The sequence below is a fragment of the Muscardinus avellanarius genome, assembly GCF_963383645.1.
Source record: "Muscardinus avellanarius genome assembly, chromosome: 1".
NCBI lineage: Eukaryota > Metazoa > Chordata > Mammalia > Rodentia > Gliridae > Muscardinus > Muscardinus avellanarius.
In genome coordinates, this window is record NC_137786.1 from 186,136,929 (window position 1) to 186,150,616 (window position 13,688).

General features: G+C 49.2%; 1 protein-coding gene across 3 annotated transcripts in view; it reads right to left on the reverse strand.

Annotated features, from left to right (window-relative positions):
• The window catches only part of IRAG1 (inositol 1,4,5-triphosphate receptor associated 1), a gene marked incomplete at both ends in the record, with an annotated part of 120,254 nt that overhangs the window by 69,164 nt on the left and 37,402 nt on the right, over window positions 1-13,688 (reverse strand). For all 3 annotated transcript variants that reach the window (XM_080711861.1, XM_080711860.1, XM_080711859.1), the window contains one exon: window positions 9,264-9,421. In XM_080711861.1, coding sequence (XP_080567987.1) covers window positions 9,264-9,421 — 158 coding nt within the window. The remainder of the gene's footprint in view (window positions 1-9,263; window positions 9,422-13,688) is intronic.

The following is a 13,688-nucleotide window of genomic DNA, read 5'->3' on the forward strand; positions in this document are numbered from 1 at the left end:
ATTTCTTCTTGGTTTTGATTTCCACTCTGAATCCCTGCGGCGTGTGCTGAGCTCAGCCACTGGGAGCTTTAGATTTTACCTGTGCCGAGAAATCCCGCCTGGCTGTTCTGCAGCAGCTCACCTCGGCTTGCTGTAGCCGTCCGGTGAAGTCACCGCTGCTGCCGGCAGTATGGCTCTGCTGCCGCATCCTCGGGCGTCTCAGCCTCCTGAATGCTGAAATTACAAGGGTGCACCACCATGCCTGGCTTATTTTTTATTCTTTATTTTGAAACAGGGTCTCACTGAGTTGCAAAGAGCCTCACTAAGTAGTAGCTGAGGCTGTCCACAAACCGCGATCCTCCTGTCCCAGCCTCCCAAATGCTGGGATTACAAGCAAGCATGTGCCACCACACCTGGCTCCTCTGTTTCTATTTTGATCCCCACTTTCTCAGTGAAAAAAACTGACCTGTCCCAGGGCTGTGCCACTTATAAATAGTGGAGGAAAGCCATGCACAGTGGTACACACCTGGAGTCCCAGGACTTGGGCGGCTGGGACAGGAGGATTGCTGGTTTGAGGCCAGCCCCAGTAAGGCCCTGTTTCAAAATAAACAATAAAAGGGACTGGGGATGGAGGTCAGAGGTAGAGTGCCCCTGGATTCAATTGCCAGCACCAAATACATGGCCATGGTGGAGCTGGCCCAGCACAGGCTGTGTCCTTTCTTCCAGCTGGCTCCCTCTCCTGTTTCACTCTCAACTCCCCTGGTTCCTGTGTCCAGCTCGCCTCTGATACTCTTCTGATTTTCCCAGGCTGCATACTTCCTCACAGAAGGTGCCTCTTCCTCCAGGAAGCCCTTGAGATGGCAGGGGCAGGGGGTGGCCATGCCACAGGGCCCCTCTCACTGGTCCATGGGCAGAGGCTCCCCAGGGGTTCATTTCTCTTTCCTGGAGTCAGGCAAGTGCTGTGGAACTGGACCATCTCCCAGCAAACTCCCCCAACAATAAGCCAGCAGGTCACATTTTGTTCCCCTTAAATAAATCTTATAGAAACATTTAAATGTTTATTTCCCTCATAAATTCCCAGGAATGCACAACAGTTTCCGAAGCGCCTGAGCACAGGGATAAATATAGGCCACTGTCATAGATGGGAATATTAGCCTCGAATCCCCAGCATCACATGACTAGGCCTGGGCTCAGGAGACTCGAAGGAACAGCCCTAGCCCTGGCCCAGGCGAGTGGCAGCATTTAGCACCTCAAGGGGCCGCCATGACAGCCCTGGAGCAGAGGGCCCCTCTAAAAACCAGTATGAAGTAGACCTAGATTGATATCCTACCGGGTCACCTCCAGCAAGTTACTTAATCCCTCTGACTCCTATGTTCTCCAAAATTATATGGAGCTAATAATGCCCATTTCCCAGACTTGTTTTAAAGATAACGATGAATAAAGCAATGATAGTAATAATGCTGGTGAAGGCGGTTGGGGTGGGTGCACCCTGCCTAGCTGTATCCCCAATTCCCACTCCTATAGCCAAAGGGCAAGCAGGGGCTGCCTCAGTAGAGAGGGCCCAACCCCAGAAAGAAATTAGCACTGTTATGAGAGAATAAAAGGACTCTCAGGAGACTTGCAAGGAAATGGTGATTTCAACAGTAAGGCCTAAGGCCATGGCAGGGAGTGGAGCCTTCACCCAGATTTGCTGGCCGTGGGGCTCCTTGCTGCCAGACCCTGAGGACCAGGTCCCCACTCCCTGAGGCTCCCCGGGCTCCACCCTGTGGATCCTCCCATGCGTTCACACCTGCCCTGCCTCTGGGGACCCTCTCTCCTAGATGTCAGGACCAATCATCACCAGCGTATCTTGCTCTCTGCAACACTGTTTTTACTCTCAGGCCAACTTCAGGAGCGTGGGGGCGGACACAATGGCATTCAGCCTTATTCCATGGAAAGCCAGCCGGGCAGCCCTCATCCATCATCATCTTCTGTTCTCCCCTCCACATGCTATTCTGTCTTCCTTTTTTTTTTTCTTTCTTCCCCTTAATCCAGCTATTTAACAATTCGGCAGGTCAATTATCCACTCAATCCATTATATAACCATCCCATCATCCAGCCATCACCCACCCATTCTTCCTATTAAGTGCCTACCGTGTGCTAGGATCTATGCTGAGGATGACTTTTACCCAAGTCAAGACCCCTGACTCCTTCCTGGGTTCCGAGTATTTTACATGTATTATCAATTTCACCTTCATCTCACTCCTGACAGAGTCTTTGGGTCATAAACCTCACACACAGTTTGACCAGAGAGAGGAAAAAAACAGAATGATAAGCTACTCCATTACTCACAAATGGAACTAGGGACAAATAATTGTGATACGCATTCCTGACTGTCTGTAGACACCATTTCTGAAACACTTTCCCCTTTGACCTAGGCACTTCTCAAAGTTCTTCCTCTGGATGGTCCTCTTGACACTTCCCTAGTTTCCTGTCCATAAAGAGCGGGGCATCAAGCACCTGCTCTTCATGCCTGGGACCTCCAGGGCCCAAGACACTGGCTTTACTGCTGAGAACATCAGAAGGAGGCAAAGTTGGCAGGAAACTATGACACATTATGTGACAATACGTAAGCTCTCAGACTCTCTTCATCTATGAAATAGAAATGATATCTATTACTTCAAACTATATTATTTCTATAACTATATATCTATAATTATATCTATTATTTCTATTTCATAGATGGAGCACAGAGCAGGTGTCCACATATGTTTCCAGGATCTCATATTACAAAGGGTGTGATGAGGTAAGTGGAACTATCTCAAGGAAGATGAATTCAAAATCCTAGATCATAGCATTCAAGCACTTCCTTCCAGTTTCTGGTTATCAGAGTACACTCATTTGTCTCCGCCTCAGTTTTCTCACCTGTAAAATGGGATGATGCTAACTGCACCCACCTCCTGGGGTTAAGTGCTAAGAGCAATGCCTGGCTGCAGGAAACGTACCTTGAGGGTTCTGGACTTTGGATGGGAGGGGAGAGGTTCTTATTCTACACAGTCTTTCCTAGGTCCTAAGTATTTTACGTGTATGATCTAGTTCACCTTCTTGGATCATGAATCTCTTCCCTGCTGAAGGGAGTGCTTTCTTCCTAAGGAGTCTCCAGGGAGGTGTAGACAGAACCTGTTTGCTGGCCATTGAAGGCAGGGCCTGAACACCCCAGGGGAGGTGGCATGGAAAGACACTGGCCGTCTGCCATAAGTAGTAAGGTTGCAGTTGAGCTCTACAGAATCCCAGGAGCCACAGAGCAAGGAGCCTCCAGTTCTGGATCAGAGAAGGTCACAAGGGGACACAGAGCAAATAAGATCAGAGAGAAATTGACACCCAGTGGCAAAGCCACCAGGATATGAGCTTTCTGAAAGCAGGGCTTGGTTACTGAATGCTCAACAAACATTTATTGAACAAATCTAATACACATTTATTGAGTAAATGCACCTTATTTATGAATTTATGGAGTGTCTGACACGAGAAACTAATAGGCGCTATTTCCTATGCGTTCCCATACCACTGCAGTATAATGGGATATTTTGTAGAGTAGATGAATGAAATAGTGAACTGGAGTTTCATTTCTTTGGCTTACAGCGGTGAGACACTAGAATCCCCGGCCTGCGACTTCCTTGTTATGTGGCTTTGGACAGTTGGTTTAATTTTCCCAATCCTAGCTCCCTGGTCTATAAAATGGGCACGGTTACTGCTTCCTGATAGCAGTGTCATAAAGTTTACTGAGATCACAGGTGTGAAGAGTTTAGTCTAGAAAGCACCAGGAGCCCATTGGCGTGTTCCTTTCTTATCCTTCATTTGAGTAAGATCCCATTGCTCTGAACTTCTGCTTTTCTGGGAAGATTTCTTTCCCCTGCCTCTCAGTGGTAATGGATCATGCAATTGATACATGAGAAGCTTTTTTTATCTATTTATTTATTTTATTTTTTTCAGTACTGGGGATGGAACCCAGGGGCATTCTACCTCCGAGCTACACCTCCAGCCCTATTTTTTAGTCTTTATTTTGAAACAGGATCTCACTGAGTTGCAAAGGGCCTCATTAAGTAGCTGAGGCTGTCCTTGAACCACAATCCTCAGGTCTCAGACTCCGAAGTGCTGGGATTACTAGCGTGCATCACCACACCTGGCTTTGTGGGAGCTTTTTGCAAACCATTTTGTACTGCGTTAGGAATTAAACACCTAGTATGAGCTATTCGCTTTGCTTAGCAATTCTGGTAAGTGAGGTCAAGCTGCCTAGATTTGAATTTAATCTGAACCTGGGCTGGGTTATCTAGTGTGAACCACTTTTCTTTGTTCTGTGTTTAAATTCTTCTTCTCTAAATGGGAATGAGTGGCTTTGGGAGCACAGGACAATGTGCCCTGGACCCGGGTCCCAGAGCTGTCATGGAGGAAGGACTCAGAGGCAGAGTCAGCTGTGCTCAGTGTAGTCTTTGAGGCCAAACTGCCAGGATTCAAATCCTGGACCTGCCTCTTGCTGGCTGTGTAGCCTTGGAGGAAGGTAATTGACTTCTTTGTGTCTCTGTTTAAGTACAAAATGGGAATGAAAACCCCTACCTCAAAAGGCTGAGTGTAAGTTCTATGTGTTTCTACCATAGGATAGTACCTGGCGCCCGGTCAGCTGTCCTTACTCTTAGTAAGTGCTCTTGTGAGCAATGGACATGAGGGGCAGGAGGGAGGCAACTGGGGAGTGCTGGAGCAGATGATGTGAAGAGGTGAGTTCTGCCCATGAGCTCATGTTGACCTGCTCCTCAGGGCTTCTAGAAACCCTTGAAGGAGAACAGGGTTATTCAGGTAGAAGCCAGAGATGGTGTAAACCAGATTCTTACAGCTAACATGAGCCTCTCTGTACCTTGGGTTTGCAAGATACCTCCGAGGATGTCACGCTCTCCCTTGAGCTAGCTTCCTAAAAAATGTGCTGGTCACAGGCTGAGAAACCCCTGATTCCCTGGTCAGGCCACCTCCAGGGAGGTCTGGGGCTGTACCATGAAGGGGGATACACTAGCATGTATTCTGGGAGACTGAGGAATTATAAGAAAGGAGACTCTGGGGAGATCCAGAATGGCCTCTCTTCATCTGTAGGATTTTACCTGCTACAGGCTGCTGGGGGAGGGGAGGGCAGAACCCAGGAAGGGGGTGAGGAGGTGGATGCCAACCACGGCACAGGTGTCCTTGTGGGGTGGTGAGCTTCTGTGCTTCTGTCATGGAACTATTCCTTCAGTACATCTGGGGTGGCTCAGAAATCTGAGATTCCACAAATTCCTAAGGTGACTAATTTGGGGCTTGAATTATAGAGGGCTTTGTGTTGGGCGGGGAGCAGCTTAGATGTGATCTGGGTTCCCCTTGGCTCTGGCAGTTTGTCATTCTGTGATCCCCTAAGCTCCCAGGCTTGTGTCTTGACAGCTTTTCTTGCTACAGAGCCCCCTGGCTACAAATTCTTCCCTCTGAGTCCCTCCCAATTCACATGGGCCAACCCAACAAACAGTGCTGAGAACACAGCCTCAGCACACAGGGCACAGCATGCCGGGAACCTCTGCTTCTTTGATTATAGATTCTGATCAGAGACCTAAAGAGTTTGTACATGTATGCAAGTGTGCAAGTGTGTGTGTGTGTGTGTGTGTGTATGTGTGTGTGTGTGTGTGTGTGTGTGTGTGTGTGTGTGTATTGGGAGAGAGAGAGAGAGAGAGAGAGAGAGAGAGAGAGAGAGAGAAACAGAGCCAGCTCACATGTGCATCTACACAAAAAGAAAGCTAAAATCTAGCCTGCAGCTTCTGTGTTTTTGTGTGTGAAGGCCTCAGCTTGCACTCATGCCAGCGATGGGAACTGGGAGCTGGGGCCAGAGCAAGTAGAACTAGGGCTGGACCCCGGGGAGCTGTAAAGCCCGAAGGATGCTCTGTTCTTTGCCTGCTTCGCAGAGTGGGAGTTCACACGGTACCGAGACTTCCGACTGCATCTTCATGGCCAGCCCCGCTTCCCTGGCTGCCTGGCTTCCTCTGCTCCAGCCCCTGGAGGCTCTGGCCCAGCTCAGGAGGCCTGACCTTCCCCTGAGGCCAAGGCTGCCTGAGAAGCCCAACATGGGTTGTCTGATGGATGCAACAGAAGCAGAAGCTCTTTACGGACCATGTCCTGTTGGCTTCTGGAGAGCTCGGGGAAGCCCAGAGCCTGGCAGGAAGGACAGAGAGCAAAAGAACACTGAATCTCATGTGGGCCAATAAACTGGGGGTCTAAACTGTCATAGCTCTGTGGTGCTCAGGTGCACAGGGCTGGACTGAAGAGGCAGAGCCTAGGAGGCGGCAGCTACTGCTTGTCCTGGGTAACACAGGAAGGACCACAGGCATGAAAAAACTAACAGATTTGTTCTCCAGATCTCTGCACCAGAATGTAGAGGAGCTGGGCTTCAAGGCTAGCTCAGTCTGATTGCAGAACCCATACTCTTTTTTTTTTTTTTCTGTATTGGGGATTAAACCCAGGGGCATTCTATCTCTCAGCTACACCCCCTAGTCTTTTTAATTTTTTTAAATTTTATTTTGAAATAGGGTCTCACTAAGTTGCTGGGGCTGGCCTTAAACCTGAAATCCTCCTGTCTCAGCCTCTGAAATACAGAGTCCCTACTCTAAAATCTTATACTTTAGTGTCTTCCCTGGTGGAGTCTGAGCTTCCTGGCTTCTGGCTCATCTGAATTCTTCAAGAATCCTACTGCTGGGTTCCAGCAGTATAGAAACCATTGACACCTGCAAAAATCCTCTTTATAGTCTCAATTTTCTACGAGCCCCAGGGACAGAATCACAGCACTGGAAGGGCCTTCAGGACTTCTCGGCACTCACCCCATCATTTTGTAGACGCTTTGTTCTGGCTCAAGGTCACAGAGACACTGAGCTTGCCAGGAACTGGGATCCAGAGATCTTGCCTTGACCAATAGTCTCCTACCCTTGACTTTGCAATGAACTCATGGATTCCTTCCCCTGCTGGGCACCCCTAGAAACTCACTTCACCCTGTCCTAATGAAGCTGTAGCCATGTGCAGCTTGCAGCTGTGATGGTTAGAAGGGCCAACAGGTGCCGGGCATGGTGGCACACGTTTGTAATCCCCGCTCTTGGGAGGCGGAGGCAGGAGGATCGTGCTGGTTCGGAGCCAGCCTCGCTGGCTTAAGAGACCCTGTTTCCAAATAAAAATATAAAAATGGGTCTGGGAGTGTAGCCCGGAGGTAGAAGGGCTTCCAGGAACCCCAGTACCACCAAGAAGAAGAAGAAGAAGAAGAAGAAGAAGAAGAAGAAGAAGAAGAAGAAGAAGAGCCAATAGGTTTTTGTATATTCTTGTTTTTTTTCTCCTGAGGACATGGTTTGAAAGAACTTTTAAAAAGAAGTCTAGAAGTCTGGTGTGGTGGCACATGCTTATAATCCCTGCATTTGGGAGGCTGAGACAGGAGAATCATGGTGCATGGACAGCCTTAGCTACTTAGTGAGGCCCTTTGCAACTCTGTGAGACCCTGTTTCAAAATAAAGAATAAAAAATAGTGCTAGGGGTGTAGCTTGGAGGTAGAATGCCCCTGGGTTCCATCCCCAGTACTGAAAAAAAAGAGGTCTAGAACCAGGAAGACCTGAACTCAATTTAAAAGCCTATCTTCACTAAGAATGGAGTTACAGCTCTGCTGATCGCTTATTATTATTGTGTTTTTAAAAATGCTTTTATTTTCGGACAGCTGTTAGGGAAAGTTGCCCAGGGATTAGGAGCTAGCTTTTACATGAGAATCTATTTCAAGGGCATTCCTATTGTTAGTAAAGTGGAAAGGGTCAGGGGTAGCTATAGAGGAGTCCAGGGCTGGGGAGTGAGATGAAATCCATAAAAAATTATGACCTGAGGACCTGGGAGTTGGGTTTTGCTCCATGTTGTCATTCCTTTCTCAATCCCCAGCCTCTCAGAACTTGGCAGCCTTGAGGGTTGCTGGCAAGCAGCACCCACTCTGACCCAAGGCATCCTAGGGTGGGTATGGCGTACTCAGCAAAACTCTGAGCTTCAGTCTGCTGATAAAGAGATGGGGGCTTGGCCCACTGTCATTTAGACATTCAAGGAAAGGGCATCCCACACTCCCAAGGCTGCCAAGTTCTGTAACATCTCAAACCCATGAACTTGGGATGTGGAGCTACCAGGGGGCCGTTCTTTTCTAAGTATTTGTTATCTGAGTTCCCACAGCCCCGATGTGTACGAAAGCAAATGTCATCATAACATGAAAATATTCGCTAGGAATCTGCCCATTTGGAAAAATAATGCTCACTCATACATTCTCCTCTCACATAGCCAAGTGTCCATCCCATCTGGCACTAACCACTCTGGACGACTGTCAAAACAGAATGATACAAGTGAAGTACAGGCAACTGCGAAGTTCACAGGGTCAAAGGAACAGCGCTGGGGATTTCATACGCGGGGTCTCTGACCAATGAGGGCCAGGTGGAGTTGGATCTGAATCAGTTAGCAAATGAGGAAAGAGTGATAAGGATGGTGGTGAGATATATTCTTCCAAAGAGAATGATCTGCATAGCAAAGGATTTAAAGAGATCGTTGGAAAAATGGACGAAACCCTTACATATTAAACAATCACTTAGTGGGTTTGCTGTGAAGCAAATCGCGACACATGTGGCGACACTTGATTGTTTGTTCAATCTAAATATTAACATATAACCTATATTTCACAATTTGTATACCTAAAAATAATTTGTTTTCATTTGCTTAATCTTAACTAATTTAACTAATTGTTTAACTAATTTAATTTGCTCCCTCTTATCTTATTTCCATCAATTCCTAAAGATAGAATTTTACTGAAGACCCCCTTCACCATTCACTATGCCATTGTGGGTCTTCATTTTCAGCACATTCCTGAGAAGTGGCCTTAGGCTGGTGCCCGCTGCCCTGACATGGCCGGGCTATCTGTGCTTCGAGGTCTCCTCTCAGCATTTTTCTATTTTAGGGGGGAACCTGCAGGTTTAGGGTGTTTTGACTTCCTATGAAGCCTCAGTCAGAAACAGCTTAGATGCTTCCACACTCAGGATATGCAGGACCTTGTCAAGATCACTTCAAACAAACTCAGCGTAATGTACTATGCATCGGTGTAGAAGCCACACACTTTCCCCAGGCGCCCCTGCAGCCTGCACAGGCTGTCAGCAAACCCTCTGGCCAGCTTAGGAGCTGTAGCCTCAGCCTGGGGCCCTTGGCTAGGTCCCAAGCCAGGCTAGCCATGGGCAGAGAGGGGCACTTACTTGGCCGGTGGGGTTCTGGGCTGCCTGTGGCTCTCCGGGGGGCTCCTCGTCCTCTGGAGTGTGGGGCATGGCAGCCTTCTGGCTGGAGTGGCCGCGTGTGCCCGGAACCTCCGCTGCGTCTGCCCCAAAGATGCTCCAAGAGGCCTGGGCTCCGCAGGCTGGGGAGACGCCAAAAGGACAAGTCAATCCTTTCCCATCCCTGTCCCAAGCTGGGTTCCATTTCCAGGAGCCAAGAGCCACAGAGAGAGCCTGCTTGAGTTTGCATCAACGCTGGAGGTCAAACTAGGCCAGGAACGGGCATTTGGAATTGCACTTCCTCCAGCTTTCTGGCTTTGTTTACAAAGTCAAGGGTGACCTTTTGCATCTAATTTGGTCCTTACTGTAAACATAGCTATTCTAGAAGGAAGAGCGGTACTTCAAACTCCTCAAAGCCATAGCTAATGGAGGGATGAGCTATCGGGATCGCATTGGTATTTGTATAGCATTTATTGCGCACCTACTGTGTGTTGCCACTATCCTAGGAGCATTACTAACATCATCTAATTGAATCTTCATACGGACCTCTGACACAGGCATCCATAGTTCAATTCAAAGAAGCCACTTGCCCCAAATCACATAAAGACCCAAGCATTTGCACCTTTCAGATCTCTGAGAAGAAACTGTACTTCTCCCTGCACCTTCTCTTGTCCAGGCTAAAGATCTCTAGTTCTTTAATAACAAATTCTTGTCCCATTCCTAATATCCCACTTCCCCTTTTCTGAATATATCATAATTTGTCTGAAGCTTTCCTAGAATGTAGAGGATAACACACTGTTTATGGTTGTTGCCCGCAAAGGACAAGTGCATGGCCAGTGATAGAAAGGTCAGAGAAGGAAGCAAAATGAAGGTGAAACAGCACTCTTTAAGGTGGAGAGCTCCTGAGTCCCGAGAAAGTTCCAGTAAAGGCTAGAACAAGGGCCACAGAGTTCCTAACTGCTGTAGGGGCCTTTCCAACCCTGAAATCCCGGATTCTTCCTAATCACAAGCCACTGACATGATGATCCCATTCCAGAATTCTGGAATCAATGGTATTCCAAAGTTGTATCAGAAACACCCCATTTTCTAACCTCTACTTTCCTTCCCCACTCCCCTCTCTTCAAGAAAGACCTTAGTCCAGTCCCTCGTCAGCAAATCAGACAGCAGCAAATGAACCCAGACAAACGTTCACGTGGTCGCTGCTGCAGGAGGACGGCAGAGTGGATGCTGGCTGAGGTCCCACCCGTGACAAGATGGAACCCCAAGCTCCTGTGAGGGGACCCCCACAGCTCTGCCTGCAGGGCCATACCCACGCTGAGCCTGCCCTGTTTACTTTCTCTCCCATCCATTATTATAAACTCACTGCTTAAAATAGCAAGGTAGAAGCTGAGTTCCTCCCCCAGGGTGACATCTGGGTTCCGCGGAAGCTCATGGGCACGCGGACCTCACATCCATCACAGCAGAGCTTGGAATCCAATCTCCAGGAAGTGGTGATCTAGAGCACCGGCCCATAAAAGGAAAAAACATTTAGTAATGTTTGGTCTCCCAGCGGCTCCTTCTTTAACCGCTTCCAGGCCCTTCCTGCTGCTTCTCCTTCAGTGTGGTCAGGAAAGGGTTAGGTGGGTTGATCCCAAGAGCCAGTCAGCTGTCTGGATTCCACTCACCCTGCCTCTAGATACTGCTTAAGCAGAACCTGGACCATTTTCCAGGAAGGAAAACGGAGGTAGAGAGAGGAGAATTGACTGTGTCCAGTAACCTTGGTATCTGGTGCAAATTACCCAAGACCCTCTGCTGAGGTGTCTGTCTGTCCTTTGTGTAACTAAAAAGGCCAGAAGTCCCTAAGCCACCCTTAAACAGCTTACCTGCCCGTGCTCGTGGGAGACACTTTTGTCCATGGTCCCACGCCTCAGATAGTTCTAGGTTGCCTACTGAGTACAGAACACTATACTACATTCAACACTATGAACATTTCAAGTGCTATTTTGTTTAATCCCCATGAAATATGTGTTAGTGTTCCCAGTTAATATTTTAAAGAAGTAAGACTCAGAGAGGCCCTGCAGCTTGCTCAAGATCACCCAGCTAGCAGATGGCAGGTCCAGTTATAACCCAGGTGAATCTGACTCTAGGGCCCGTCATCTTTCCCTTCTTTCACCAGGAGTTCCACTAGAGTGTGGCAGAAGAGCCTAGCATTAGGGTTCTGCCCCCCAGGGAAGAACCGGGGTGTGAACTCCCGGAGGAAGGAGGAGGAGGCAACTTGGACACCTTGGTTGTCAGGCCCGGGACCTTCTGAGGTCGCATGACCCCCATGTGTGGAGTGGCAAGAACATTTGTTGCTCCTTCTGTTCTCTGTGTGTCTGCCCCCCAGGAGAGCTGCTGTCGATCCTGGGAACCATGGGGGCAGGAGAGTGCTGCCTGGACAGAGTGGCCACGTGGACACAGGCGTGCCCAGCAGCACCCCCATCCTGCCCTCTGCAGCCTGTGATCATCACTGTGCGGAGGCTGCCGCAACAGGACGTAGAGAGGCTCAGCCTGCCTTGGAGGCCCCAGCAGGCTCAGGGCCATCATTAGAAGCCAGGGTGAAGAAGTGGCCTCTGCAGAGGCTGCCCCCTCAGTGCCCTCAGCCACCTGGGAGGTGGCAACACGAGTACTACTGCTGTCAACGTTGTGACTAGTCCTGTTTTACAGAGAGGAAACCGAGGCTGGAAGACTTGCCCAGTATCACATTGCCTCTGAACGGTGAGGCTGGGAGCCCACTGCATAGCTGTCTGACTCTGGGGCTCCTTGGGGGCCCCCTGCCTCACGGGGGGCATTCTTGGCAGGCAGTGGCCTCTCCCAAAGCCTCACTGAGACCTGCTCAGAAGAGATCAAAGCCCTCTTTGAAAGCACCGTGTCCCAGTGTCCAGCCCCTGCACTGTGTAAGCTCTTTGTCTCTCTGTTAATCTCTGGGTGTTGCAGGAAAAGTAGAATGGCCCCTCTGGGAAATCAGGGGTTAACCCGGGCTCCACTGACCTTTGTGGAGTGACTCAGTCTGCTCTGAGGGAGGGCTTTGTTCTCCTGCTTGGGATTTTTGCTTTCATTTAGCACACAAAGAATGTGAGCAAGATTAGGCTGCTATTAATACTCGGGGTCCAGCCTCTCCCTGGATGAAGAGCGGAGGCATAGGACTGCCTGGGTGACAGCCCATCTGCAAATACAGAGGAGATAGGAAGAGCCCATGAATATGGGCCAGCATACCCCTACTCCCACCTTTGCAGATGGGGAACTGAGGTCTAGACGGTGCATAGGCTTGACCAAGGCCACGTCTGGGAGAAGCAGCATTAGAAGAGACCCCAGAGTCTGCACACTTGTAATCCCAGAGTTCAGGAAGCTGAGACTGGAGCATTGCAGTTTGCAAAGAGCCTCAGCTACTTAGCAAGGTCCTTCACGACTCAGTGAGACCGGTTCAAAACTAAAAAAAATAAAATTAAAAAAAAAATAGGGCTGGGAGTGTAGCTCAGAGGTATGTAGCTCAGAGGTAGAATGAGCCTGGGTTCCATTCCCAGTAGCACACACACACAAAAGAAAAAAACAAACAGAAGAGGCCCCAGGACCTCTGCTCCCTGGTCCTTGCTACCCACTGCAGCTTTCTGGAGTCTGATTCTGGAGGCACGGCTTGAAGCAGAGAATAAGCAAATCTTTGCATATCTGAGAATGGCGCTCTCCATTTTCCTGCTCCTCTGGTCTGGCTCACTCTCACAAAAGAGAGGATGCCCCCAACCCCTGCTCTCGCCCGGGGCAGCCTTGGAGATCCTCCTCGAGCATCAGACACCAGCTTGAGGTGCTGAGATCCCTGGGCCATGCACTCACAAACACCCCCTAGGAGGGGAAGACTTCAGGGTCCCACCCCTCTTCCTCATCCTCATGCTGCAAGAGGGCTTAGAGCAGGGTGGGCTGAGCCGCGGCGCTACCTCTGCCTCCTCCTTACCAAACCCATATCTCCCAGCCTCAGTTTCCTCATAAAATTGAGGTAACAGAACCTACCTTCTAGGGTTATCGTGAGGACTAAATTAGGAAATAAAGGTGAGGTGCTGGCACACAGATGTGCTTTGTACGTTGCTTCCCATGCTCTGGACTGGCGGCTGGCTTCTTCCGGCCATGGCATCAAAACCCCAGCACGGCCCCGATGCCCTGCTCTTCATTCCAGGTGGCTCAGAATCCCCAGGCGGGGCTCTTGCAAGTCTAGGATACACAGCATTGGTCTGGCCAGGGCTTCTCCTCTGTACGGACAAACAGATAAAACATTACCAGAAATCCCAGCGCTTGGGAGGCTGAGACAGGAGGATTGCACAGGTTCAAAGCCAGCCTCAGCTACTGAGTGAGACCCTCCCTCAGCAACTTAGTGAGACCCTGTTTCCAAATAAAGTATAAAAA